This window comes from Heterodontus francisci, chromosome 6, assembly GCF_036365525.1.
Source record: "Heterodontus francisci isolate sHetFra1 chromosome 6, sHetFra1.hap1, whole genome shotgun sequence".
Taxonomy (NCBI): domain Eukaryota; kingdom Metazoa; phylum Chordata; class Chondrichthyes; order Heterodontiformes; family Heterodontidae; genus Heterodontus; species Heterodontus francisci.
This window is the reverse complement of record NC_090376.1, coordinates 20,456,705-20,481,848: the sequence shown is the minus strand read 5'-3', so window position 1 is coordinate 20,481,848 and position 25,144 is coordinate 20,456,705. Positions and strand designations below refer to the sequence as shown.

Here is a 25,144-nt window from a genome sequence, read left to right as displayed (position 1 = left end):
TTTGGCCTCCTTGTCTCGAGAGACAATGGGTAAGTGCCTGGAGGTGGTCACACAAAATTAGCAACTGTATTAAGGACTGAAGCATTTTTGTTGTTTTGACAGTTAAAGCAATAGCATAATTTTTAATTAACTGAAAATATATTTTTGCATTGAACCTGATCATTGGAAGCAGACCTGGGAATATTATTTATTTATTGATTGATGGGCAGGTTCGAGCTCTCAAGATTACCTAATCTACCCTCCAAGATCCTTATGCAAAATTCTCAGCTCCTTAAATTATTCCCTCTATTACACTGTCCTCCCCTCCCCCACCAAATAGCCAACCCTTCTTTTCAGGTGCTGCCCCACCAGATTTACCACTCACTGAAAAAGACAAGTTCTTGACAGTGCTTGAATCACAGACAGCTTGCCAACTACATTAAATAAGGCCCAATCAAAATGGTTCAGGTCCCTTGCTGAGAACATCAGGTAGGCATTGCAATCGTTCAGCCCACCACCCAACGTATACAAAATAGGGTTCATAGCATTCCAGCTAGGTTTCCACACTTATGCCAGGAATAGAACTGTTGCAGTTCAGGTTCAGCATTTTGTACCAGTCCAAACAGCAGGCAGACTATAAGCAGCAAAGCATCACAGGCAGTACGGTTGTCAACTGAAAACATGTTTGTATACAGAAAATTGCATACAGATTTAAATATTACATGCTGAGTCAGAACTGTTCGAGCATGCTAAGGGAAATCAGTTCTCCATTGGTAAACCAAGCATAACTTCAAAAGCCTTGCTGTGCCCAAGCAACCACATATGTCAATTTTATTGGACATTTGCCCTTATTGCAGTTGTCTCTGACTGCACATTATGCTACCTAATATTAAGATTGAAAATCAGAGCAATAGGGAAAACATAGCAGTTAACTAACTAGGAAGAATTGCAAGGTAAATACAGAAGCAAAATCTGCTGCAGTTTAAAACATTGGCCTTTAAACTACTGATGGTTTAAATGTCCTCTTTCAAAGCAGTTGCCAGGCTTTCCAGTGTAGAAATAATAGAGGAAAAAGCATTGTAAACTTATCATTGCCTTTCATTTTAAAAAAAGGCTGACTGAAAACACTACTATTTTTATTGCACGTACCAACAGTTGTGTTTTATGTCTGCTTTCAAAACATCACAATTTTAAAATCATCTCACCACCAGCTTGATATTTCAGTGCACTGTGGAATCCATTTTGAACAAGATGCATGTGGACAATGTGCAGCTGATGCAAATGCATGTCTTGTGTTTAATGTAAAATATACGATATTCTGAACAACATCTAGCTTTTAAGGGTACTAAAAATCCAACATTTTTACTTCAGGTGAAAGAAAAATATTCACGACTTATGACTTTTGAAGTACAATTACAGATAGATGCAGAATCACAAAAAATTGACAGTACAACTAGAAAAACACATACATGTAACTGTGGCCCAACTAAAGCAAGAGGACTGTTGCTACCCTTGTTCGTTCAACTGGAAATATACACCCACTTACCTTGAAAAATTTGTCAATCTTGTTCAAGTTTATTCGCTTCTTGGCATCTAACTTGTATATATTGCTTACGCTTCCATCCATGAGGTACAGTCCAAAGCCCATCACCTACAAGAAGTTCCCATTTTATTTTTAACCTTCCACATAAAATACAATACCATCTAAAAAAAAGTATTTTCAAAAACCAAGAAAAAGCTTCTAGTGTATTCTACTTGATGTAGACTCAGCAATTCAAAGTATAATAATTCTCATTATTCAGTCTTTGCACACAGCTTCATCAGAGTTCTACATATGCATTCACAAGCAAATGGAGAACTCTGCTCCCCAGCCAGTCTTGACATGGGAGGGAATATCTGTACCCTTATACAGAATATTAAAAAGGATTTGGAAAATGTCCTGATTAATCAATATTCAAGTTACGGTGCTAATTTTACACTGATAAAAGAATATGGGACAGCCACCTTATGTCACAAAATACTGGAAGATTCCTAACAGCAGCATGTGCCAACTCAGTCGTACAGGGAGTGTGTTGAAGAGAAGCGTAAAATACGTGGTAATTATATTCTCTAGGAAGTATCAACTACATATTTACACTTATTCCATCTCAGAATGCATTGAAAATGCAAGTCAGACATTTTCAATAGGAAAACCTAATTTATAAGCGTTAAGATTCACCTACAGTACCTGCTGTGCTTATGGGTGGCACTTTGATATTGTTAGGTGCAATGCCCTCCACTGGCACTCTGCACTGGCAGTGAAACTTGCCAACCAATACTAAGAGACAGAGGGCATGAGACTATGTACTATCATAGAAGTGATTTTACAATCTGTTCTTTTACGCGAATCTAACAATAGTAAAGGAGCTGGTATTTTAACCTCCCTGTACAGAAAGCATAGGCTTTAATTTCCGAAATACAATTTCCATCTGAGAGTTTATACCCAGCCAAACCTTAGAACTATCATTTTGAAAACTCCTTTACTCACTTGAACAAGCAGTTCAATGTCTGTAGAAAATACCCCAACCTATCCAACCCCAAGCAGCAGCTATTTCTTTTTATTCATTCATGGGATGTGCGCATTGCTGGCAAGGTCAGTATTTATTGCTCTCAAAAACATGTTAGCGAGCTGCCTTCTTGAATCATTGCAGTTCTTGTGGTACTTATACTTTGTCTCAGCTGTTTAGTACAACTGAGTGGCTTGCTAAGCCATTTCAGAAGGCAGTTAAGTGTCAGGACACTGCTGCGCACACACCAATCCTCCAAGCACATAGAGCAACCAAGCAGAAAAATTCAAACCTCGAGAAACATTTCTCTCCCCTTCCTATCTCCCACAGATCATATAGTCAGGGCCTGAGACGTAGAAAGCATCACTATATATAACTCCAATTGAGTAAAAAATGGAGTCCAAATAGAACACAAACATTTCTTTGACATAGCTACACCTCCCTCCGCCACCCCAACCCCTCAACATAGGTGCAAAATCCTAATTGCAGAGAACTGTGAAGTGACTCCTTGCGCCACAAGTCTTACCAGGTCACTGATAATTTGCTTCCTCTGTCACTGCCACCAATCCTCCCCAGGATGGACCTTCATACCAGTAACACCCTGCTCCCTCCACAACAGAAAATGTCCATCTGGGAGAACAAACTACCACACCGGGCCAGATATTCAGCAGTTGTGAGCACAAACACCACTCCTCCCCAAAGAAACAAAACGAAAATAAATTAGCCTCATCCCTCCAACACAGATAGAAATCGTGACCTGGGAGCCTGTCCTAGCCCCACCTCCTCAGCCAGAAATTAGAGCCTGGTAGAATGCTATCCCTCTAATAAGAAAGTCAGTTTCCGCGGCCAACCTAAACCTGAATTTTCGCTGCCCAGATAACATCTCTCCACTGATCCCTCTTTTTCTCCCCTTCCCCTCTCTTCCTCCAATCAATATCTGCCCACCCTCCTTCCCTCTAAACTTGCTTAACCTGAATACTGCAACTGGCTTCGACTCCCCACATGCGACATCACAAAAGATTGGCTTGCTGCAATTGAAGTTGTATGCAGATCCAACAAAGTCGGGAGGCAGACTTCCTTCCCACTCTTCCATTCATGGGAAACCAGAGTTCCAGTAATCTCAACACACAGTAATTCAATGATTAGAATCTTCAGCTTGGTGATGTCTATTATATGCTATTTCCTGATGCAGCTCCCAATGGAGAAAAAGCTTTTTCATTGCATGGGTGTAATACATTTCCTGTCTGTAATTTTTTACTTTTTTCTTGTAATAGAGAGCACTACTAAATGCCATTTTCAAGTTATTCCAACATACTGTTATAGTTCTAGCACTGGACAACCAGCATTAAACACAAGTATTGTTTAAGATAAAGTAAATTATTATACATCTATTCAGCACAGCACAAGTCATTGTAACCTAGCAAGTGCTGCACAATTTAATTCAAATTCATATTTGATATGTACAAACTCTACAAAATTGTTTTAGAAAGGAAAATTATATACCTTGAGCAGCATGTGTTTCTCACCAGGAGTAAGGTACATTCTGTTCTCATAATAATCAACGCAAATATTTACAATGTCAGCAAGAAGCTCCTCATAGCCTGGAATTACTTCAAGTTGCTGCTGCAGCGACTGGAAAGAGAACAGTGCATTTATAAGAAATGTATTTGTTACATAAACAACAGTTTGCAGTTCAGGTAGGACAAGTCTACTGATAAATATATACTTCATCACAAAGCGGTACTCCACTGCCCACTCCCCATTACCAGTTCTTTGCCTCATCTTCTGAAGGAAGTGACTTTTTCTGGGATGCATCTACAGCTCGTAAGCACCCAACATAAGCAGGTATCCTTCCTGCATGAGCTGAGACATCAAGCATCAGCAAGTTACACCACCTTGGGGGATGGCTTGACTATCACCAGACATCCACATGAACACATTCAAGGACAGGTCACCAGGTAGCATTCAGAAGCAGGAATCCCAGTTGATTTTTCCTCTTACTGGTCTGGGAGCAGTGAAGCCAATTGTAGCACCCTCAGATACTTGGGCTAAGAACAGCTAAAATTGAATACAAGATCTTCCTAGTTGGTATCACACCAGTGTATATACCAACCAAGCCAAAGAAGCAACTCAAAATGATTTCAATATTTGAGAATAGTAACATTTAATTTCTTCCCGAAAAAAGCAACATTCACCATCTCCTTCGACTCCATTATGCTGAACTCACCCCTACCAAGTACAACCTTGGAAAACATCAGATGCCAGGGAAAGTAAAACAGGCTATTTTGCCACTAAACCATAAAATATTGCACCATTAGGTGGCATTTTGGCCAGCTACGGAAGTATGGGATTGAAGGCGATTTAGTGCTTTGGATCAGAAATTGGCTAGCTGAAAGAAGACAGAGGGTGATGGTTGATGGCAAATGTTCATCCTGGAGTTTAGTTACTAGTGGTGTACCGCAAGGATCTGTTTTGGGGCCACTGCTGTTTGTCATTTTTATAAATGACCTGGATGAGGGTGTAGAAGGGTGGGTTAGTAAATTTGCGGATGACACGAAGGTCGGTGGAGTTGTGGATAGTGCCGAAGGATGTTGTAGGTTACAGAGGGACATAGATAGGCTGCAGAGCTGGGCTGAGAGATGGCAAATGGAGTTTAATGCGGAAAAGTGTGAGGTGATTCATTTTGGAAGGAGTAACAGGAATGCAGAGTACTGGGCTAATGGGAAGATTCTTGGTAGTGTAGATGAGCAGAGAGATCTTGGTGTCCAGGTACATAAATCCCTGAAAGTTGCCACCCAGGTTAATAGGGCTGTTAAGAAGGCATATGGTGTGTTAGCTTTTATTAGTAGGGGGATCGAGTTTCGGAGCCACGAGGTCATGCTGCAACTGTACAAAACTCTGGTGAGGCCGCACCTGGAGTATTGTGTGCAGTTCTGGTCACCGCTTTATAGGAAGGATGTGGAAGCTTTGGAAAGGGTGCAGAGGAGATTTACTAGGATGTTGCCTGGCATGGAGGGAAGGTCTTACGAGGAAAGGCTGAGGGACTTGAGGTTGTTTTCGTTAGAGAGGAAGAGGAGGAGAGGTGACTTAATAGAGACATATAAGATAATCAGAGGGTTAGATAGGGTGGATAGTGAGAGTCTTTTTCCTCGGATGGTGATGGCAAACACGAGGGGACATAGCTTTAAGTTGAGGGGTGATAGATATAGGACAGATGTTAGAGGTAGTTTCTTTACTCAGAGTAGTAGGGGCGTGGAACGCCCTGCCTGCAACAGTGGTAGACTCGCCAACTTTAAGGGCATTTAAGTGGTCATTGGATAGACATATGGATGAAAATGGAATAGTGCAGGTCAGATGGTTTCACAGGTCGCCGCAACATCGAGGGCCGAAGGGCCTGTACTGCGCTGTAATGTTCTATGTTCTATACAAAGATGAAACTCTTGTCCTATTTACAAACTACTCTATTGTAGTGTGCAATTACGAACTCAAACACCATAAGCTGGTCTAAGCAAAAGATTATATAGTGCCCTTTGCATTCTCCCAAAGAACTTAGCGCCAATGAATTACCTTCGCCATGTCATCACTGTTATTGCAGACTAATGTGGCAGCCAATTTGCACAAAGCAAGGTTCCACAAACAGCACCGAGTTGAAAGACCAGTTAATCTGCTGGCTGAGGCATGAATGTTGAACAACTCTTATGGAAAAAGAGCCAAGATCTTTTCCTGAACAGGCAGACAGGGACATGGCTTGACATCTTACCTGAAAATGCAACACTCCTTCAAAATAATACGGAAGTGTCAATCTAGATCTGTGTTCATGTACTGGAATTCGGCTTGAACTCAACTTTCTAACTCCCAAGTGACAATGTTATTACTGAGTCCTTTGTATGCAAGTATTTACTTTAAGAAAAAAAGCTTTGTTTTATTTAAAGAATTTTGTCTTCCACTTTTTCTCCACTTTGATTTCTTTCCCTGTTCATTTTTAGCTTTTTTTGTGACAATATAGCTTAGCTAGAAGTGCTCTGCATTGGAAGGTTGTGGATTTGAGCTGCACAACCAGAGGTGATTGCATTAACTGGACTGACAATCCAGTGGGGCTCCAGAGGAGCTATCCTTCAGATAACTTTAAATCAAAGGTACATTTATTTGTTCTGATGAATGTTAGCAATCAAGTGGCATTACCCCAAATACAGCAGTGTGCTCTGGCCAACACTCCGACCTCAACAAATACAAGAAACAAATTAACTGATGATTCTTCTCAATTCCGTTTGTGGGACTTTGCCGCTACAGAACAGCTGCCACATTTGTCAGAGAACAGGTAGGGCAATCCAAATGTAATTCACCATGTGAAATGCTGTTAGCTATTTCAACTATGCTGATAAGGCACTATTAGCAGAAGTGTTACTTCTTTTAGTTTCTGCTCTCAATTTTACTTTAAAAAAAAAATTGGTTTATCTTGACTATTTGTAGAACTAGATTTCGCTCTCCATACTCTGTCACCTCCATTAGCTCACAAACAACTTAGATTTATATAGCGCCTTTAATAAAACGTCCCAAGATGCTTCACAGGGGCATTATAAAACAAAATACGACAAAGTCTCAAGGAGATATTAGATCAGATGACCAAAAGCTTGGTCCAGAAAGAGGTTTCAAGGAGTGTCTTGAAGTAGGAAAGTGAGGCAGACAAGGTGGTGTAGGGAAGGAATTCCAGAGTTTAGGGCTGAGGCAGCTGAAGTCATGGCCACCAAGGGTGGAGTGATTAAAATGCTCAGGAGGCCAGAATTATATAAGCGCAGATATCTGAGGGTTGCGGAGTTGGAAGATATTAGAGATAGGGAGGGGTGAGGCCATGCAGGGATTTGAAAACAGGGATGAGAATTTTAAAATGAAGCCGTTGCTTGACAGGGAGCCAATGTGGGTCAGCGAGCACAGGGGTGATAGGTGAAAGGGTCTTGGTGTGAGTTATAAGACAGGCAGCAGAATTTTGGATGACTTCAAGTTTAGAGTGTAGAATGTGGGAGGCCAGCCAGGAGTACGGTGTAATAGTCAAGTCTAGAGGTAAGAAGCATGAATGACAGTTTCAGCAGCAGACAAGCTGAGACAGGGCAAAGTCGGGCGATGTTACAGAGGTGGAAGTAGGCAGTCTTAGTGATGGCGCGAATGCGTGGTCAGAAGCTCATCTCGGGGTCAAATATGACCATAAGATTGCTAACAATCTGGTTTAGTTTCAGACTGTTGCCAGGGAGGGGGATGGTTAGTAGCTAGGAAACAGAGTTGGGAGCAGGTACAAAAAATGGCTTCAGTCTTCCCAATATTTAATTGGAGAAATTTCTGCTCATTTAGTACTGGATGTCAAACAAAAATGAACAAAAATACTCCTTCCACTGGACGATCCAGTCAAACAGCTGCTCTATACAGCAGTATTTTATATAAGCTTTAAATGCTACACATAAAATAGGAACCGTCAAATGACAGAATAACACAATGATAATATCTTGCATGAAGCACATGAAAGCAAATTTGCAAGCAGACTAATTTTCAAATAGTTTGTACATTTAATGAGTACATTAGTTTAGACTAGTAATAACGCAACAATGGGTACTTCTTAAGAGGCCCAGTAAAAACTAAATTATCAAAAATCAATGGTATACAACACATTTACCTGAGTAATTTTGTTGTGATTTGCAAGAAACATGGAGAGATTTTGTGATTCTTGTATAGATTGTGGGTCTGACATTTTGCGAAGAAACTGAGCAGCTCTGAAACAAAGTTTAAACGTAGTGGTTGATTCAGCAGTTGGCATAAAGTCATTAAACAAGGATAATTACATAAGTTAGCACATACGCAGTTTATTTTAAATTTCTTCACATTTAGCTACCCTTTTCCACCACTTACAAGAAATTGGAATTACCTCACCATTATGAAGCAGTGCAATTATGTAATCACAGATTTAACATAACTCAAATTGAATAGTTAGTACTGTTCGCTGATGAAACTGATGTTTATTGCAATAATGAATTGTACTGTCTCGATTGTTAACAATATAATGAAGATTTTCAATTCCCTCTTCCTCTCTAATTTCAAGGACAAATAGTAACACTGGGAAAATGCCAACACAAAGAAAGATCCCCACAATTTAACCAATCTTTGGTCAGAATTACAGTCTAGTGCAGTATACCAATGCTTTCATATCTTAACAGTGCACTAACAAAAGACACATTTAGTCAACAACACACAAAACTACTTAGAATCAGTTAAGTTTGTTTATGTCCAACTAAAAGCTGATCAACTGTAGATACATCTTGTCAATTTATTAATGACTACGTAAAACAATTTTGCTCTTTAAATCATTATGGTTTCCACATGTAAAGGGAATAGATTAGTTATGTAAATTGAAGTTTATACATTCTAAGATTTAACTAAATGCAGTCACATCCATTAATTTTATGACATTTTGGTTTCTCTTCCAACTTGAAAGATGCCAGCTTACTCTTTCTTCCTTTTCCTTCTCAAGAGACATTTTAATATCTCTTGTATTTCTGTTTGTAGGTAAATTGTAACCAGTTGTGGTGTGGACCAGCGTGTGGAGCTCATCAAATGGTAGGTACATGGAGTGCGGAGGACATAGAGACGAAGGGAGAAGAATTCTGACCGAAGATATCATTGCTGGGGCTCATATTAAACTTTTTAAAAACAGTTTTAACTGAACAGGGACATACACATGTCAGGATATGTCACTAAGGTGGTGACCCAGACTAATAACAGACACTCTGTCCACAACTCTCAGACAATTGCTTCACTGGATATGTGTAAATGGCTTTCTTCCTGCCTTATCAAGATGTAAATATGCACCTGAAGACCCCTCTCCCCTGCTTAGAGCATGAAAGGAGGTGCAGGTGGTCTTGCAACGTCATGGTGGGATTAAAAAGGCACTGAAACCCAATCGGATGACCAGATTTGAGATATTACCTTATATGTCAAGAGACCAGGGTCAGAAAGGGGCATAAAGCCACAGCCCACAAGGATACTGCTGCTGCAACCAGGGAAGCTTGATTTGGTCAGTCACAGGAAGTCATGGGGAAGAATTTGTTCAGTGGACTACCCACCCGGGAACGAGTTCCTGTACACGGTCTAACTAAGTAACTGGTGCTCTAAGTATATACTATTGCTTAGTGAGTTAATAAAGATTTTCCACATAAAGTGGATATTGTATCCAAAGTTTGTTTCGTGTCATTGATACCTAGAGTATGGGAACCGGACCTTAAAAGGGGAGTGACACACACTCTTTAAGAGTCTTAGAGGAGGTACAAGCTTCTTCAACCTGTTAGGAGTTACACCAGTGTGGCACTACTTAACTTGCCCAAGCATCCCCACTCCCCCACCCAATCAAGGAATGCACCTTGACAGTGCCCCATTTGAAGCTATAACCACACTACGAAATAAGTGCATGGATTAATACTCATCACCTCGTACACTAATGCTTCTATTTTCAGGAACTTGCTTCTCAAGTATTTCTCAGTAACTACTGATACTAAAGTTCATTCTCTTATGCTTCTAAAATATGTATCAATACTACAATTATTCAATTAAATTTGACATAGCATCCCTCAAAGTATTCTACTTTTAAAATAAATCAAAATAATTTATACAAATTTCAGACCCTAAGTATCCACATACCTTTGTATCTGGAGAGAAAAATTACAAAATGAAGCCTCACCGTTTGTACGCAGAGTGATCATTTTTCACACTGCATTTCATGTTCTTCAACTCATCCAATACCGCAAACATGTTGATGAATTTTCCCAATGTGAGAAGGTAAGCTTCTGAAACAAAGTCTCTCCTCCTCTCTGTGTGACAGAGTCTCTTCACCTCATTACAAAACCGATCAATTGCATTGCGCTGTTGAATATAGCCAAATAAATTAATGGGTGTAAATCAAGTTCACATACATGTTTTAAATGCATCTCCAACAGTTCCAAAAAAAATCAAAACGAAATTTAACGGCAGTTAAGATTATACAACAACTTGCATTTATATAGCGTCTTTAACGTAGTAAAATGGCCAAAAGCGCTTCACAGGAGGATCAAACAAAATTTGACACGAGGTATTGGGACAGGTGACCAAAAGCTTGGTCAAAGAGGTGGGCTTTAAGGAGCATCTTAAAGGAGGAAAGAGGGATGGGGGAGGGGGTGGAAGGTCCAGAGATGAATTCCAGAGCTTAGGACCCAGGCAGCTGAAGGCACAGCCATCAATGGTGAAACAATAAAAATCGGGCATCACCAAGAGGCCTTAACTGCAGGACTGCAGCGATCATGAATGTAATCGTTTCCAGCCCAACAGCCAGAGTTAGGGAGGGGAAAGGCCATAGAAGAATTTGAAAACAAGGTTGAGCATTTTAAAATTGAGGCATTGCCGGACCAGGAGTCAATGTAGGTCATCAAGCACAAGGATGATGGATGAACAGGGCTTGGTGCAAGTTAGGATACAGACTGCAGAGTTTTTGGATGAGGTCACATTTATGTAGGGTGGAAGATAGGAAGCCAGCCAGAAGAGCATTGGAAAAATAAAGAATAAAAGGTAACAATCATGGATGAGGGTTTCAGCAGCAGATTAACTAAGGCAGGGCAGGAGTCGGGCAATATTATGGAGGTGGAAGTAGGCGGTCATAGTGATGGAGTAGCTATGTGGTCGGAAGCTCTTCTTGGTGTCAAATATGATACCAAGGTTGGGAGTGGTCTGGTTCAGTCTCAGACATTTGCCAGAGTGTGGAATGGACAGATCATAGCAAATCTGTCAAGGGGAGAGAGGGTGGGAGTGGCAGCAAGTTTCTGTTGAAGTAGCCAAGCTACTGAAGGCAAATATTTGCAAGTGGAAGAATACCGTTGTATGATGAAGTCTAATACAAGATCTTAAGCATTAGAATTTAAAAAAATGACTGGCATACTTAATGAATTACATTAAACTAACTAGTGGGGAGGCTGTAAAAAAAAGCCCTGAAAATGATAGTAGACTCACTGACCATGAACAGTCATTGCAAAGCAGCAAACAAAGTCAGCAGAATTATCTACTCTATTGGTTTGACAATATAGTTCAGAGTCTATGTTGAAGGCGGCTTAAATTGTCTTATGAAGATGATGAGGAGGCAGATTAGAGTAACGCATTTATATAGCACCTTTAAGTGTGCAAAAACAATCCATGGCAATTCACAGAGGAAATTGTTAGGTACTGAGCCACATGGGAGGGTTAGCAAAACTGACCAAAAGCTTCAGCAAACAAGCATTTTGAGAAGGCTTTTAGCGGTGCAGTTGGTGTAAGAATACAGAAATTTTTAAATTACTTTTATTTTTAAACAAAGGCAAAACAGTAACGTAAACAAAATTAAATAGTGTACTTGGAAAGCCTGTCTTTTCCCCTCAACGATGCCAATTGATGAATTGCAGTATCATGGATATTATACTATGAAGTTAGACACGTATAATAAGTTAGGTGGAGAAATTCTGAGCTTAAAGAATTCTTATGATTGAAAGAAATGAACTTTTAAAACATAGGCTTTTCATCACTGCAGCACTTGGGCAAGGGGAGGAGACTGTTGCAATTTAAGAAATTAGGTGCAGGAGGCGGTCATCTGGCCCCTGGAGCCTGCTCCATCATTTAATAAGATTATCTGATTTAGCTTTAAGTCTACTTTCCTTCCTGTCCCCAATACCCTCAACTCCCTTGTAGATCAAAAATCCATCTATCTCAGTTTGAATATATTCAATGGCCCAGCCTCCACTGCTCTCTGGGGAAGAGAATTCCTCAGATTAATGGCCCTCAGAAGAAATTTCTCATCTCCGTTTGAATTGGGAGACCCCTAATACTGAAACTATGCCCCCTAGTTAGACATTCCCCCACAAAGGGAAACATCCTCTCAGCATCTACCCCATCAAACCCCTTCAGAACCTTATGTCAATAAGATCACCTCTCATTCTTCTAAACTCCACTGAGCATAGGCCCAAGCTGCTCAACCTTTCCTTAGAAGACAACCTCTTCATCCCAGGGATCAACCTACTGAACCTTCTCTCAACTGCCTCCAATGTAACTATATCCTACTTAAATAAGGAGACCGAAATATAAAAGGCATTATGCTGCTTAGAGGATGCATGAAAAGTTGTTTACATAAAGTTACAGCTCAGGAAAAGCTGTGTGTTGTGAAATGGCATAGAGTCGCTCATCTGTGTTATGAAATCGGTTCAAATAACTAGGTGGTTATAAAGCATCAGAGTGTTGCATCCAGCAGGAAGTGGACCATAAAGAAAATGGTATAACAAATCGATAACGTGTTATAGTTAAAAAGCAAATCACTGATGCCTTTGAGGCCCAATGACAAAAACAGGTTTGGAGAAGCCATCTTTATGGTTCCTCACTAAAATTCATGTATGTGAGTGATTGAGCACAAGGCTCACATGCTTTAATCTGTATGAAGGTTTAAGAGTGCTTTGTCAATAATAAATGAAGTGTATTATCAAGCATATTACTGTCTCTAGCTTTTCCAATCTGTTCAAAAGATAGGACTTCAACAGAGGGCTTTGGGATGAAGTTCCAATAAGTAGGCACAAAGTTTTAGAAGGAGTGTGGAAGAGGAAGAGGAGAAATGCACAGGAAAACAAGGTTAGATTGGGAGATGGAGAGCTAAGTTAGATCGATGGCTGAAGGAAAACGAAAATGAAGTGAAACGGAAACAGAATAGACATACGGGATTAGGACTTGTACTTGTAGAGGATAAACACCAACACAACCTACTTGAGATGAACACCCTGCTCTTTGTATTTTAATTTCCACGTGGTTTCATGTATTACAGCAACAATCGGAGCAACAAAATGCGGAACAGGGTGCAGGTGGCAGAGCTTTGCACAATTTAGAGTTTATGGAGGGTGGAGGTCAGGAGGCAGGCAGAACAGTGCAGGGGAAGTCAGGTCTAGAGTTAATAAAGATTTTGGCAGGGAATAATGGTGGAATAGATATGGAAGCTGTCTTGGTAGGATATGGGGTTCAAAATTCCGCTCTGAATCTATCTGCATGCTATCTGGTTCAGCTCAAGAAAGCAGCCAGGGAAGAGGATGGAGTGGATCTCAAGGGTAGATTTTTTCTGGAGAGGAGAGCAATGACTTCGGCCTTCCCAAAGCACATTTGTAGAATATTAAGGATCATCGATAATTTAAATGTCAGATGCGCAGTCTGACAGCATGAAGATGGTTGAGAGAGCAGGGAACTAGTGGACTAGTAAGGCAATGCCGAAGCTGACCCAGTATCAAGTGATATGTCAGAGGGGAGCGCTTTAATAAGAAAGAAAGCAATCCCTGGGGGATAGCCATGCAGGAGCTGGAGATCGGTGGCAGCAGCTGTCCCTCAATTCAAGGGTGATGTCTACTCAAGGTCACTCGTTTCTGCCATGGGTCTTCAGGTGACTGAACAGGCCAATTCTCGACCCGCAGATCTTTGGGCACATGGGGCAGGACACTGCACAAGGTAGTGGGATCCTGAGTGCAGGGTTTACTTCCTTTTCTTTCCTTCTCTTCCGCCGCTCTGTCTCAGCATTGAGGCGTTTAGACTCAAAGCATGATGCAGCTTGATGGACAAGTTGTCGCCATATTGAATGGTTGGTAGCAAGCTCCTCCCAGTCATTAATGTCAATGCTACCGCACTTCAAAGAGAGCTTCAGAGCGTCTTTGAAGCGTTTTCTTTGTCCTCCGCTGGAACGCTGGCCATTTGAGAGTTGAGAAACAGGACCTGGTGGGGGAAGATGGTTTTCGGCTATCTGGACAGAGTGTCCAGTCCATCAAAGTTGGTTTTGCAAGACTTTTACCTGAATGCTTGTGGAACTGGCTTGAAGAAGGACACTAGTGTGTGTTCAATGGTCCTCCCATTGAATCTGGAGGATGCAGCAGAGGCATTGCTGATGGAATTTCTCTAGCGCTCTTATGTGTCGCTGATACACAATGGAAGACTGTGCATCTCACCGCTGCGAAGGTGGAAGGTGGCTGCAGGGGCAAGGTGGCCCCAGTCATCATGGTCAGACACGTCACCGAAATCTGACCACCTATCCACGTGCACAATGACGGCGCCCCAAGGTCCCCATATTAAACAAAGTCATGTGCAAGCTCCTACTAGGGTCCATTTGCAAAGTCCTGTGTCGATGGAGAAATGGCGACGGGGACAGGGCTGTGAACCTGGGAGACCCTAGTCAAGAACCTGCACACAGGCGACAGATGCACGAAGGTCACTGGACACCTGTGTTGGGACAGAGGTGTCTTTGGGTAGCAGCATCTGTGACTTAGCAATCCTCTTCAGGATACGCTCTGCTCACCCCAAATGGGTATGGGGCTAGAAAAGGTGCCCTAAAAATAGGTTGTCCCACTTTCTCCTGGCTGGGGAAATCACACCTTATGGGTTCACAATCTTTGCGGTCAAAGACAGACGACTAAATTTTTCAACTTGGAATGTCAGAATACTCATGGATATTCTCAAGAGTGAGTGTCCGGAGAGAAGAACTGCAATCGTATCACGTGAGCTATCAAGAATCTAAATTGACATCACCGCCCTCACTGAGACCTGCCTTCCTGGGCAACTGAAGGAACAAACACCTGCTGGAAAGCAAAGGCTGACAGCAACCCTCGTGTTCACCGAGTTGGTTTTGCCATCCAGAATAGGATCTTAGATGCACTTCACCGATAGCTCAGCCGTAATCAATATGCCACCGTCATCAGCGCTTATGCCCTGACCCTGGACTCCGATGAAGATGTTAAGGAAAAGTTCTATTCTGACCTTGAAGTCCTCAGTGCCATCTCAAAACAAGAGACCATCCTTCTGGGAGACTTTGTCAGGGTTGGCTGTGACTCCAATGTCTTGAGAGGAGCCATTGGGGAAAAACAAGGTGGGAAAAGCTAAGGCAAATGGTGCGCTTCTGCTGACAAAGTGTGCTCAGCATGGCATTATAACATCCAGATGGACAAATATAAAACCACATGGAGTTATCCTACATCAAAGCACTGGCACCTCCTGGATTATGTCATTGCTCGAGTCAAAGGTCTAAGTGATGTCTGTATCACACGAACCATGCAGGAAGTGATACTTGCTTGGCAGTTCATTGACTTGTTCGATCAGTGATGAACATCCATCTAGCACCAAGGCATCGCAAGACCCAACGGTCCAAGAGGAAGATGATCAATGTCTCAGCCCTAAAGCAGCCCACCAAAATGAGAAAGTGCAGCTCATCAAACTCAATTTCAGAACAGGAACAAATAAAGTCAGCTGTGCTAGACTCCTGTGTTCAGACCATTGGGTTCCAGCATCGTCGTCACCAGGACAGATTTGATGAGAACAATGCTGAAATAAGTGACCTCCTGGAACAAAAACGAGCAACCTTCATTGCCTGGCAGAACAACCCAAGGTCACAAGTCAAGAAGGCAGTATTCCAACAGCTCAAGGGTGACACCCAAAGACAACTCCGGAAGATAAAGGACAAGTTGTGGGAAGAGAAAGCCCGAGAGATCCAACAAAATGCCGACCATCATGACATGCGCAGCTTTTTTGAAACCACCAGGGTCAACTATAGACTAACATCAAATGGACAAAATCTCCTTCGCTTAGGATGGTGTCTCTCTGTTTAAGTGACAAAGTCTCCCAGAAGGATGATCTCTTGTTTTGAGATAATGCCATTTGTCAAAGCTGTAAAATAAATTTTCAACAACTCTTCAACCGTGAATCCACAATGGCAGCTTAAGACTTAAGGCTGGAGATGCAGCCACGCTGGCAATATAGGACATCTGATCAATTAAGTATAGGGGAACATCCAAGGTTGATGATCTCTGGTGTCAGGGGCTGAATTACTGAAAAATAATTTTAAAAGTTGGAGATAGACTGAACCAGACGGCTTGCAATCTCACCTCCCATTTGACTTGGAGTTGAGTTTCTGATTTCAGGGATTGCTGCTGAGACTGCAACTATTTCTAATTTATGTCAATGACTTTGACTCAAACACTCAATGAAAACTGGTCAACTCTGCAAACAAACTAGGTGCAGAAGTGGAACTGGAGGAGGCAGCTTAGAAATTACAGAACGAGGGGCACAAAACTTGCATGTAGAAGAATAGATTAAGTTTAGTCGAGACAAACGCAAAGTCTTGCACAGCGGAAGAAAAAAATATACACACTCCATGAATGGTTTTTAAGTAGCGAAAGATGAAGCTGTAAAAGGTCCAAGAGTCTTAATTGACTTAAAGCTGAACATTTCCAACCGATAACAGGATGTTAAACTATAATCGCCAAAACAACAGAATGCAAGTCAAAGGAGGTCATGATCAAACAGCACAGGTCACAGCCCTGAAACATTAACTCTGCTTCCCGCGCCAAGTTGCTGCCATACCTGCTGAGTATTCACAGCACTTTGTTTTTATTATATTAGCACAGCTTTCTGATCAGACCACATCTTTGTCCAGTTTTGGAAGAATTTAATCCCTGGAGGCAGAGCAAAGAAAAGCCACAAGGCTGACCCCCAATTTTAGAGAAATGAGTTATGAAGAATCACTGGAGATACTTGGGCTTTTCAGTCTTGAAGGAAAATGACCAAGGTGATTTTAATGAGGCATAACGTAAAAAAAAAAAGACAGAAGCGCAAGGAGAGAGCCAACTGCGTAACAGCCCTGTCAATCAATTTTATCTGCAGCACCTGTGTAAGAGTCTGCCACTCTAGAATTGGCCTTTATAGCCACTCCAGGCGCTGCTTCACAAACCACTGACCACCTCCAGGCGCTTACCCATTGTCTCTCGAGACAAGGAGGCCAAAGATGAAGTTGAGATGAGATAACGTAACAGCATGGAAAAGATTAATCCAGAAAATTTCTTTCAACCGCAGTGAGAGCAAGATAATGGCTGCGATTTTATCAGTACTGCGGTGTTTCCGACGATGGAACCAGAAGTTGACGGCATTTCTCTTCTGCTCTTTTCCCCATTTTGCACGCAATTTTACATGCAAATTAAAGGTGCGGCGATGGACACAGAAGACACGTGCAATCAGTGTGGCAGGGACGGATTTTCATAGGTGGGACCTGCTATCGCTCTCAGAAGCACCATGAGCCACACGTCTATAAATCTTCTGGTGTTGCAAGCCTCAAGGATCAGCAACCTTCGCAGCTATTTGTTGATCGTAGCCACAGAAAATCCTTAAAGATTACTGAACTTTTCCTTAGTTTTCAGTTTCCACCCCAGCACCACCCCCACTTAATTTATTTGGGCATCATAACCCACATTATTGCAGGCACTAGGCAGCGTCCCTTCCCTGCTCCTCCATGCACCCTATCAGCCCCATGTCTTCCCCCACTGAGAAGATTCGCCCTTGATGATGCCAAGCCTGGAGCCAAATATCCATTCCAATGTTGGCCTTCCTTGTGCCAGCAAATTCAAGACATGAAACCGCTGACCTCAGACACAACTGCACGAAACCAACTGGTGTAAGCCATGTTTAAACAAACGTGAACCAGGTGGCATGGGAATATCATTCACCGCTAACTTAATCTGACAGATAGTACTTAACTTGAACTAAGTGTAGGGTAATGAGCATTCATCGTATGGAAATGCATGCAAAGCTGTGATCCGTCACTGCGCGGGACAGGGGAAGGGGGGAAAAGGTACCTTGGACTGCTGCAAACACGCCGCTGACTTAATCGCAATATAAAATCCCATCGGAAATCCAGAACAACAACTGAAGCCTAATTAAATCACCCCATATGCCCTCAAAACTGCTCTTGCAGGGGCTATAAAATTCCCCCCAATGTGTTGCAGGTTGAAACCAGAGTAAAAGGCAAATTCAGAACTTGTATCTACAAATCTTTCGTCACACAAGAATAAATCAATACATGGAACAGATTTCCAAATAGATTAGTGGAGGCAAAAACCCTAGCATCACTTAACTGGATGCTGCAACGGGTGAACATTACAATCATTCTGGATAGATAAGCTAAAGTGCGCCAAATGAGTCTCCTTATCTTTGATTGCTTACCTGGAAATACATGAAATTCATAAGTTTTGTGACCTCTGGTTCAAGGACTTCCACTGTCTTTTCATAAATTTCTACTCTGTTAGGCTGTTCGTTGCATTTAACCTGTGGAAAAACATAACTGTGAATATGATTTGTTAATTAACAAAGTTCCAACATGCTGTAAATGCCCTTTCAGACCATTCTAAAATGTCCAACCCATTCCAGAAGGGGGAAATGAAACAAAAGACGTGATGAATCAACAGATTATGGTTTTGGTTTTGGTTGATAGTCACTTGCAGATGGGGGAGAGGTGGGGGTGTTAATCAGTTCTGTTTAAAATACGCTATTTGACTGCCATATTTGAACTATTAAATTGTTGGATAAGAAGTGATATTGCAAAATGAGCAAATTTGATCAAAGAACACAGCTCCCAATGACAAAATAATCTACATTTTCCTTTTGATAACATGACAAAAGTTGCTGAATTTAGAACTTCTAGTTATGTGCTGACCAAAAAGTCCTTTTACAACACTTCTGATGCAGCAGCTGATAACTGATTCAATTACAGTGTCTCTGCTTGTAAAAGAAACTCGTACTCGATAAGGGGTAGTCATTTGAGGTTTGACTGAAATTTAACTAAATTTAATTTTTTGTTTATTAAGTTGACAAATCAAATGCTGGCATGCAATTACGCCAGCAAGACCTTTTATTAAAAAAAAAAAAGAGGGAATGGGCCACATTTCAGAAGTCTTTTAAAAAAAGAATACTTTTAAAATGAGCGCCAACAAACTAGTGTTGCAATACCTGAGGAATGGCTCTTGAACAACTTCTCCAAGTGTACAGCATGACAGCATATTCCTGCCCCTCCTCTAGCATTTCATTCTGAAAGCAAAAAAACTGGAAAGTCAGTGTTGTATAGTCACTCCATAACCCCAAACTGAGCAAAATGGAATAAGTTCTTGTTTAGTATGCTGCTAGTTCTACAAGCAGGTTAACCAATGTGTTAAAAGAAATGTTGGTTTAGAAATGATTGCATTCACAACACAAGGTGTCATTTTGAAAGATTTTACATCAGCTTTGTATGCTTGTTTGCTGTACCCTTAAAAACAAAACACTGTAAAAACTTGTATTAAATAGTATTTTCACATCCTCAGGAAATCCCAAAACATTTCACAGCTTATGAATTAATTTTGAAGCACTGTCGCTGCCAAAGGCAAAGTTGCACACAATAGGTTACAGAAGCAGCAAATGATATAAATGATCATTTAACTTGTTTTAGCAGTGTGGGATAAATGTTCACCAGGACAGTGGGAGAACTTCCTGCTTTTCAAATAGCAACAAGTTGATTTTGTTTTAAGTCCATCTGGACAAGCATTGTAATACCTCATCTTCACCAGTAATGCAGATCTCCCAGAGGAAACTGAAATGCCAATTTAGATTATATGTTCAAGCCTGACTCAAATGAGAGTACAACCACTGAGCCAAGGTGCCACTTTTGCAGTCCCAAAGTATGCCTCAAGTTTAAATCTGAGGAGTAAATCAGAGGAGATGAGAGAAATTTGACAGAGGATTTAAAATTTTCAAGGAATGGAAAGGGTAGATGGAAACAAACCATTTCCAAAGGTTGAATAGTCCACAATAAAAAGACACAGGCATAAGACAAAAAGTAATAGATTTTGAAAAGAAAAGTTTACCGAGAGGGTTGTAAGGCTGTGTAATATGCTAAACGAGTTAGTCACTGAAGAAAAGACCATGTCAATATTTAAGAAATTATATGAGTGATTCATGAGAATGAGGATAAAGGGATACAACAACAGAGCAAGATCAACAGGGATTCGGACTACTGCTCATATGGAAAATAATGACCAACAGACTAGCTGGACTGAGCAGTGATTCTGTTCTGTACAGAAATTATATCTTTTGAGATTATATCATATCAATCTAAGATTAAGCTAGTCCATTTGCAACCTTGGTGTCACGTGACCCCGAGATCAGCTTCCAACCACATAAGCGTGCCATCACTAAGACCGCCTATTTCCACCTCCGCAACATCGCCCGACATTGCTACCGTCTCAGCTCATCTACTGCTGAAAGCATCAGCCATGCCTTCGTTACTTCTAGACTTAACTTTTCTAACATACTCCTAGCTGCTCTCCCACATTCTACCTTCAGTAAACTTCAAGGGCCAGGATTTTAACCGGGCGACAAGGGTCTTGACATCCGGATTAGACGACGCTGAAAACCCCATGTTACCTCGTCGGTGGAGGCCCACCGAATCTAGGGCCAATTAGCCACTTAAGCGGACAGCAGCAGGCTTTCACGCAATCAAGAACCCTGGCAACAGAGTCCCGCCCCCAGCTGTTGACCATAGGTCAGCAGATCTTTAATTGAGCAGCACCACTGCACTAGCAATTGCCGCTGCTGATGGAGCACCTACCCAAGGCAGAGGAGCAGCACTGGACCCAGGCCACAGGGGGTCAGGGCAGGAGGGGTTTCACAGGGAAGGGCAGTGTAGAGGGTCAGCGGATAGGGCAGGGGGTGGCTCTGAGCGGACACCCCCCCCGCCCCCGCTTCCTGATGCTGGGTCTCTCTTTTAGGCACTTAAGTGCCTTTCAATGAGAAGCAGGTAGGTGGCAGAATCCCTCCCCATCACCATCCCACCTGATTATATGCTCTCCTTGCCTCCAAACCCACCGCGGGGGAAAGCATAAAATTCCACCCCACCCACCCCTCGGTCATCCAAAACGCTGCTGCCCATGTATAAACTCGCACCAAAGTCCCGTTCCCCTATCACCCCAACATTCACTGACCTCCATTGGCTTCTGGTCAAGCAACATTTTGATTTCAAAATTTTCATCCTGTTTTTCAAATCCCTCCATGGCCTCACCCCTCCCTATCTCTAATCTCCTCCAGCTCCACAATTCCGAGATACCGGCATTCCTCTAATTTTGGCCTCTCGTGCATCCTTGATTTTAATTGTTCCACCATTGATGGAGGTGCCTTCAGTTACCTAGGCCCCAATCTCTGGAATACCCTCCCTACACCTCTCCGACTCACTTTCTTCCTTTAAGACAGTTTTTAAAACCTACCTCTATGACCAAGCTTTTGGTCATCGAATGTAATATCTCCTTTTTTTGCTTGGTGTCATATTTTGTTTCATAACATCCCTGTAAAGTGCCTTGTGACATTTTAGTACGTTAAAGGCACTATATAAATTTAAGTTTTTGTTCTATCTGATCTTGGGTAAGAATTTCTTGGAAATAATAGCTGTTCTGTTGACTCTTAGGAACTTGCCTCAAAACACATGCAAATACACAGCAAATTCAAGAGAAACAAGATCCAATGTCAATCTGGTGCTGCTACAAATTAGGTCTTAACCACAAAGAGATGAACATCTACACAGAACATAAATTTTATTACTAGAGATCCAAGTTACCATGCTAGAATGAACTGTTGCTTGTTCAATATATCTTGCAATGCCCGTAACAAAAGCATTTCTATCTTCAAAGTTGGTGTTGAAATTTGGCTAAAAAGAGAAAAAAAAAAGGTTATTCTGTCAATCCACACATGGCACTAAGTTTAACACAAAACAAACTTGCAATTCAATTTGCTCAAGAAACTACGGATTCATTCCCTAAATTACACACAGTTGACGCTAAACAAAAAATGGCAATTGTCACAGTAGAGATGGGCTACCTTTGCCAAATCAGTGACCTAGCAGAGAATGACATTTAAATGAGTGCTTGTGCTCTGTAGAATATTATGGAGAGATGCAAATATGACACCCTTATTCAAACAAGGGTGTAAGGACATTCCTAGTAACTACAGGGCAGTCAGTTTAACATCAGTGGTGGGTAAGGTTTTAGGAACATTAATCAGGGGAAAAAAATCAACAGGTACTTGGAGAGTTTTGAGTTAATTAAGAATAGCCAGCTCGGATTTATAAAAGGCAGATCACGCTCGACTAATCTAACAATTATTTGATGAAATAAAAGAGAAGGTTGATGAAGGGAAAACAAAGGATGTTGTCTACGTGGATTTTTTAAAAAGCATTTGACAAAGTACCACATAAAAGGCTGGTTAACAAAATGGAATAGGAGGGTCAGTGTCAGCTTGAATAAAAATATTGGCTTAATGATAAAAAAACAGCCAGTCATGGTAAAACTTAGCTTTTCAGACTGGAGCATGGTAGACAGTGGTATTCCTCAAGGTTCGGTGCTAGGGCCACTGCTTTTTTGACTTGAATATTGGAATAGAGATTAAAATTTCAAAATTTGCCAATGATACCAAGCTCAGAAGTGTGGTAGACAGTGAGGATACTACCAATTGACTGTAAAAGGACATAGATAGGCTAGCAAATTGGGCAGACAAGTGGCAGATGGAATATTAATACAGAAACGTGTGAGGTGATGGATTTTGGCAGAAGAGACAGGGAAAATAGATTTAATGGCACAGTTCTAAAGAATGTACAGGGACAGCAGGACCTGGGGATTCATGTGCATAGATCTTTGAAGATGGTAGGACCGAGTGAGAATGGTGAGCAAACCATATGGGATCTGAAGCTTCATAAATAAAGGTTTTGAGAACAAAAGCAGGGAAGTTATAGGAACCTTTATAAAGCTCTGGTTAGGCCACAAATAGAGCACTGCATCCAGTTCTGTTCATCATTCTTTAGGAAGGATGTTAGGGTCCTTGACAGGGTGCAGAGATTTACCAGAATGGCTCCAAGGATGAGGGATTTTAGCTACAAGGTTAGGCTGGAGAAACAAGGGTTGTTCTACTTGGAGCAAAGGAGATTGAGGGGAGATTTGGTAGAGGTGTACAAGATTATGACTAGCTTAGATAATGTAGACAAAAAAATCTTGTTCCCATTAGCTGATGGTACAAGGACTAAAAGGACACAGAGTTAAGCTTTTGGGCAAGAGATGCAGGGAAATGTGAGGAAGACTTTTTTATGCAGTGAGTGGTAATGACCTGGAACTCACTGCCTTGAAGGGTGGTGGAAGTGGCAACGACGAATAATTTCAAAAAGAAACTGGGACACTTTAGGGAAATCAACTTACAGGGCTAGGGCGATAGAGTGGGGAATGGGACTGAATGCAGTGCTCTATAGAGAGGTGGCATGGACTCGATGAGCGGAATGGCCTCCTCCTGTGCAGTTATGACTCCACACACATACACCCACATCTCAGTCATACCTCACAACTGATATACTTTAAAGCTGCAAAGAAGAGAAAGGTCTTGGGGGTTCTTTTTCATAACCACATCTGAAACCACCGTTTCCTATTGTGGTGCAGTCTGATGAATACCAGGAGCCCTGCAGTACCACATCCAAGGGCCATTCTTCAGGTATGAACATAGGCCACGAAAGCAGATTATTCAACTGTGAAAGGCAACATATACGAGTCCAATCATGGGGGAAGAATTCTTCTGGTCACTAAATATAAGTAACTTTATAAATGCATTCAAAAAGAGCCTGTTTATCGTGTCACTACACACTGCAGCTACAGAAAAATGTTCCGTGTCCAGACTACACATAAATGCTTTCTGGCATGGGTCACTGTATAGTGAACAGGAGGAATCCCTGTTGATTTCTTTCCCCTTGACAACTCACAGCAGTGAGGTCAACTGCATCATTCTGAACTTTTGTTCTGCCATGCCACGGAGATCAGCTAATTCAGCAACCAGTGGACTGAACTTGACAGTGAATTAACTAAGAATTAGTATTTTTTCAAAATCTTACTTGGTATAACAGCGATGAAGGAGGTGGTTCAATACAAGGCTGTTGGTCAGGCAATGGTAAGTCTTCCAACAGGTCAACATTGGACAGGGCATCTTCCAAGGTCACTTGTGCAGTCATGGTCCCTCTGGATGGAAAATTAAAATGGAAAATTAAATTATATAGCCAATGCCAACTTCAACAATATGAATTTCTATTCATACAGTCTAAAAAGGGACTCATAGTAACCAATAGCCCTCTGCACCTCCAGAGACCTGGAGCCCAGCATGGCCGCGCCGCCCTTCACGCTTGACACTCCGCCAGCTCGGGAGCAGCAACCTTGCTCCCGAGTGAGGTGAGAGTGACTGCTCTCGACATCAAGGCAGCATTTGATCGAGTATGGCATCAAGTCGTCCTAGCAAAACTGAGGTCAATGGGAATCAGGGGGAAAACCCTCCGCTGGCTGGAGTCATACCTAGCGCAAAGGAAGATGGTTGTGGTTGTTGAAGGTCAATCATCTGAGCTCCAGGACATCACTGCAGGAGTTCCTCAGGATAGTGTCCTGGGCCCAACCATCTTCAGCTGCTTCATCAATGACCTTCCTTCAATCATAAGGTCAGAGTGGGGATGTTCGCTGATGATTGCACAATGTTCAGTACAACTCGTGACTTCTCAGATACTGAAGTAGTCTGTGTAGAAATGCAGCAAGACCTGGAGAATATCCAGGCTTGGGCTGATAAGTGGCAAGTAACATTCGTGCCACACAAGTGCCAGGAAATGACCATCTCCAACAAGAGAGAATCTAACCATCTCCGCTTGACATTCAATGGCATTACCATCGCTGAATCCCCCACTATCAACACCCTAGAGGCTACCATTGACCAGA

At 41.8% G+C, this 25,144-nt stretch overlaps 1 protein-coding gene across 4 annotated transcripts in view; it reads right to left on the bottom strand.

Annotated features, from left to right (window-relative positions):
* cyfip1 (cytoplasmic FMR1 interacting protein 1) overlaps nt 1-25,144 on the bottom strand; it is a 247,007-nt gene that overhangs the window by 157,667 nt on the left and 64,196 nt on the right. For all 4 annotated transcript variants that reach the window (XM_068033255.1, XM_068033252.1, XM_068033256.1 and 1 more), the window contains 8 exons: nt 24,283-24,406; nt 21,976-22,065; nt 19,344-19,421; nt 18,561-18,662; nt 10,243-10,424; nt 8,188-8,284; nt 4,029-4,157; nt 1,526-1,630 (listed from right to left, as the gene is read on the bottom strand). In XM_068033255.1, the coding sequence (XP_067889356.1) occupies nt 1,526-1,630; nt 4,029-4,157; nt 8,188-8,284; nt 10,243-10,424; nt 18,561-18,662; nt 19,344-19,421; nt 21,976-22,065; nt 24,283-24,406 (907 nt within the window). The remainder of the gene's footprint in view (nt 1-1,525; nt 1,631-4,028; nt 4,158-8,187; nt 8,285-10,242; nt 10,425-18,560; nt 18,663-19,343; nt 19,422-21,975; nt 22,066-24,282; nt 24,407-25,144) is intronic.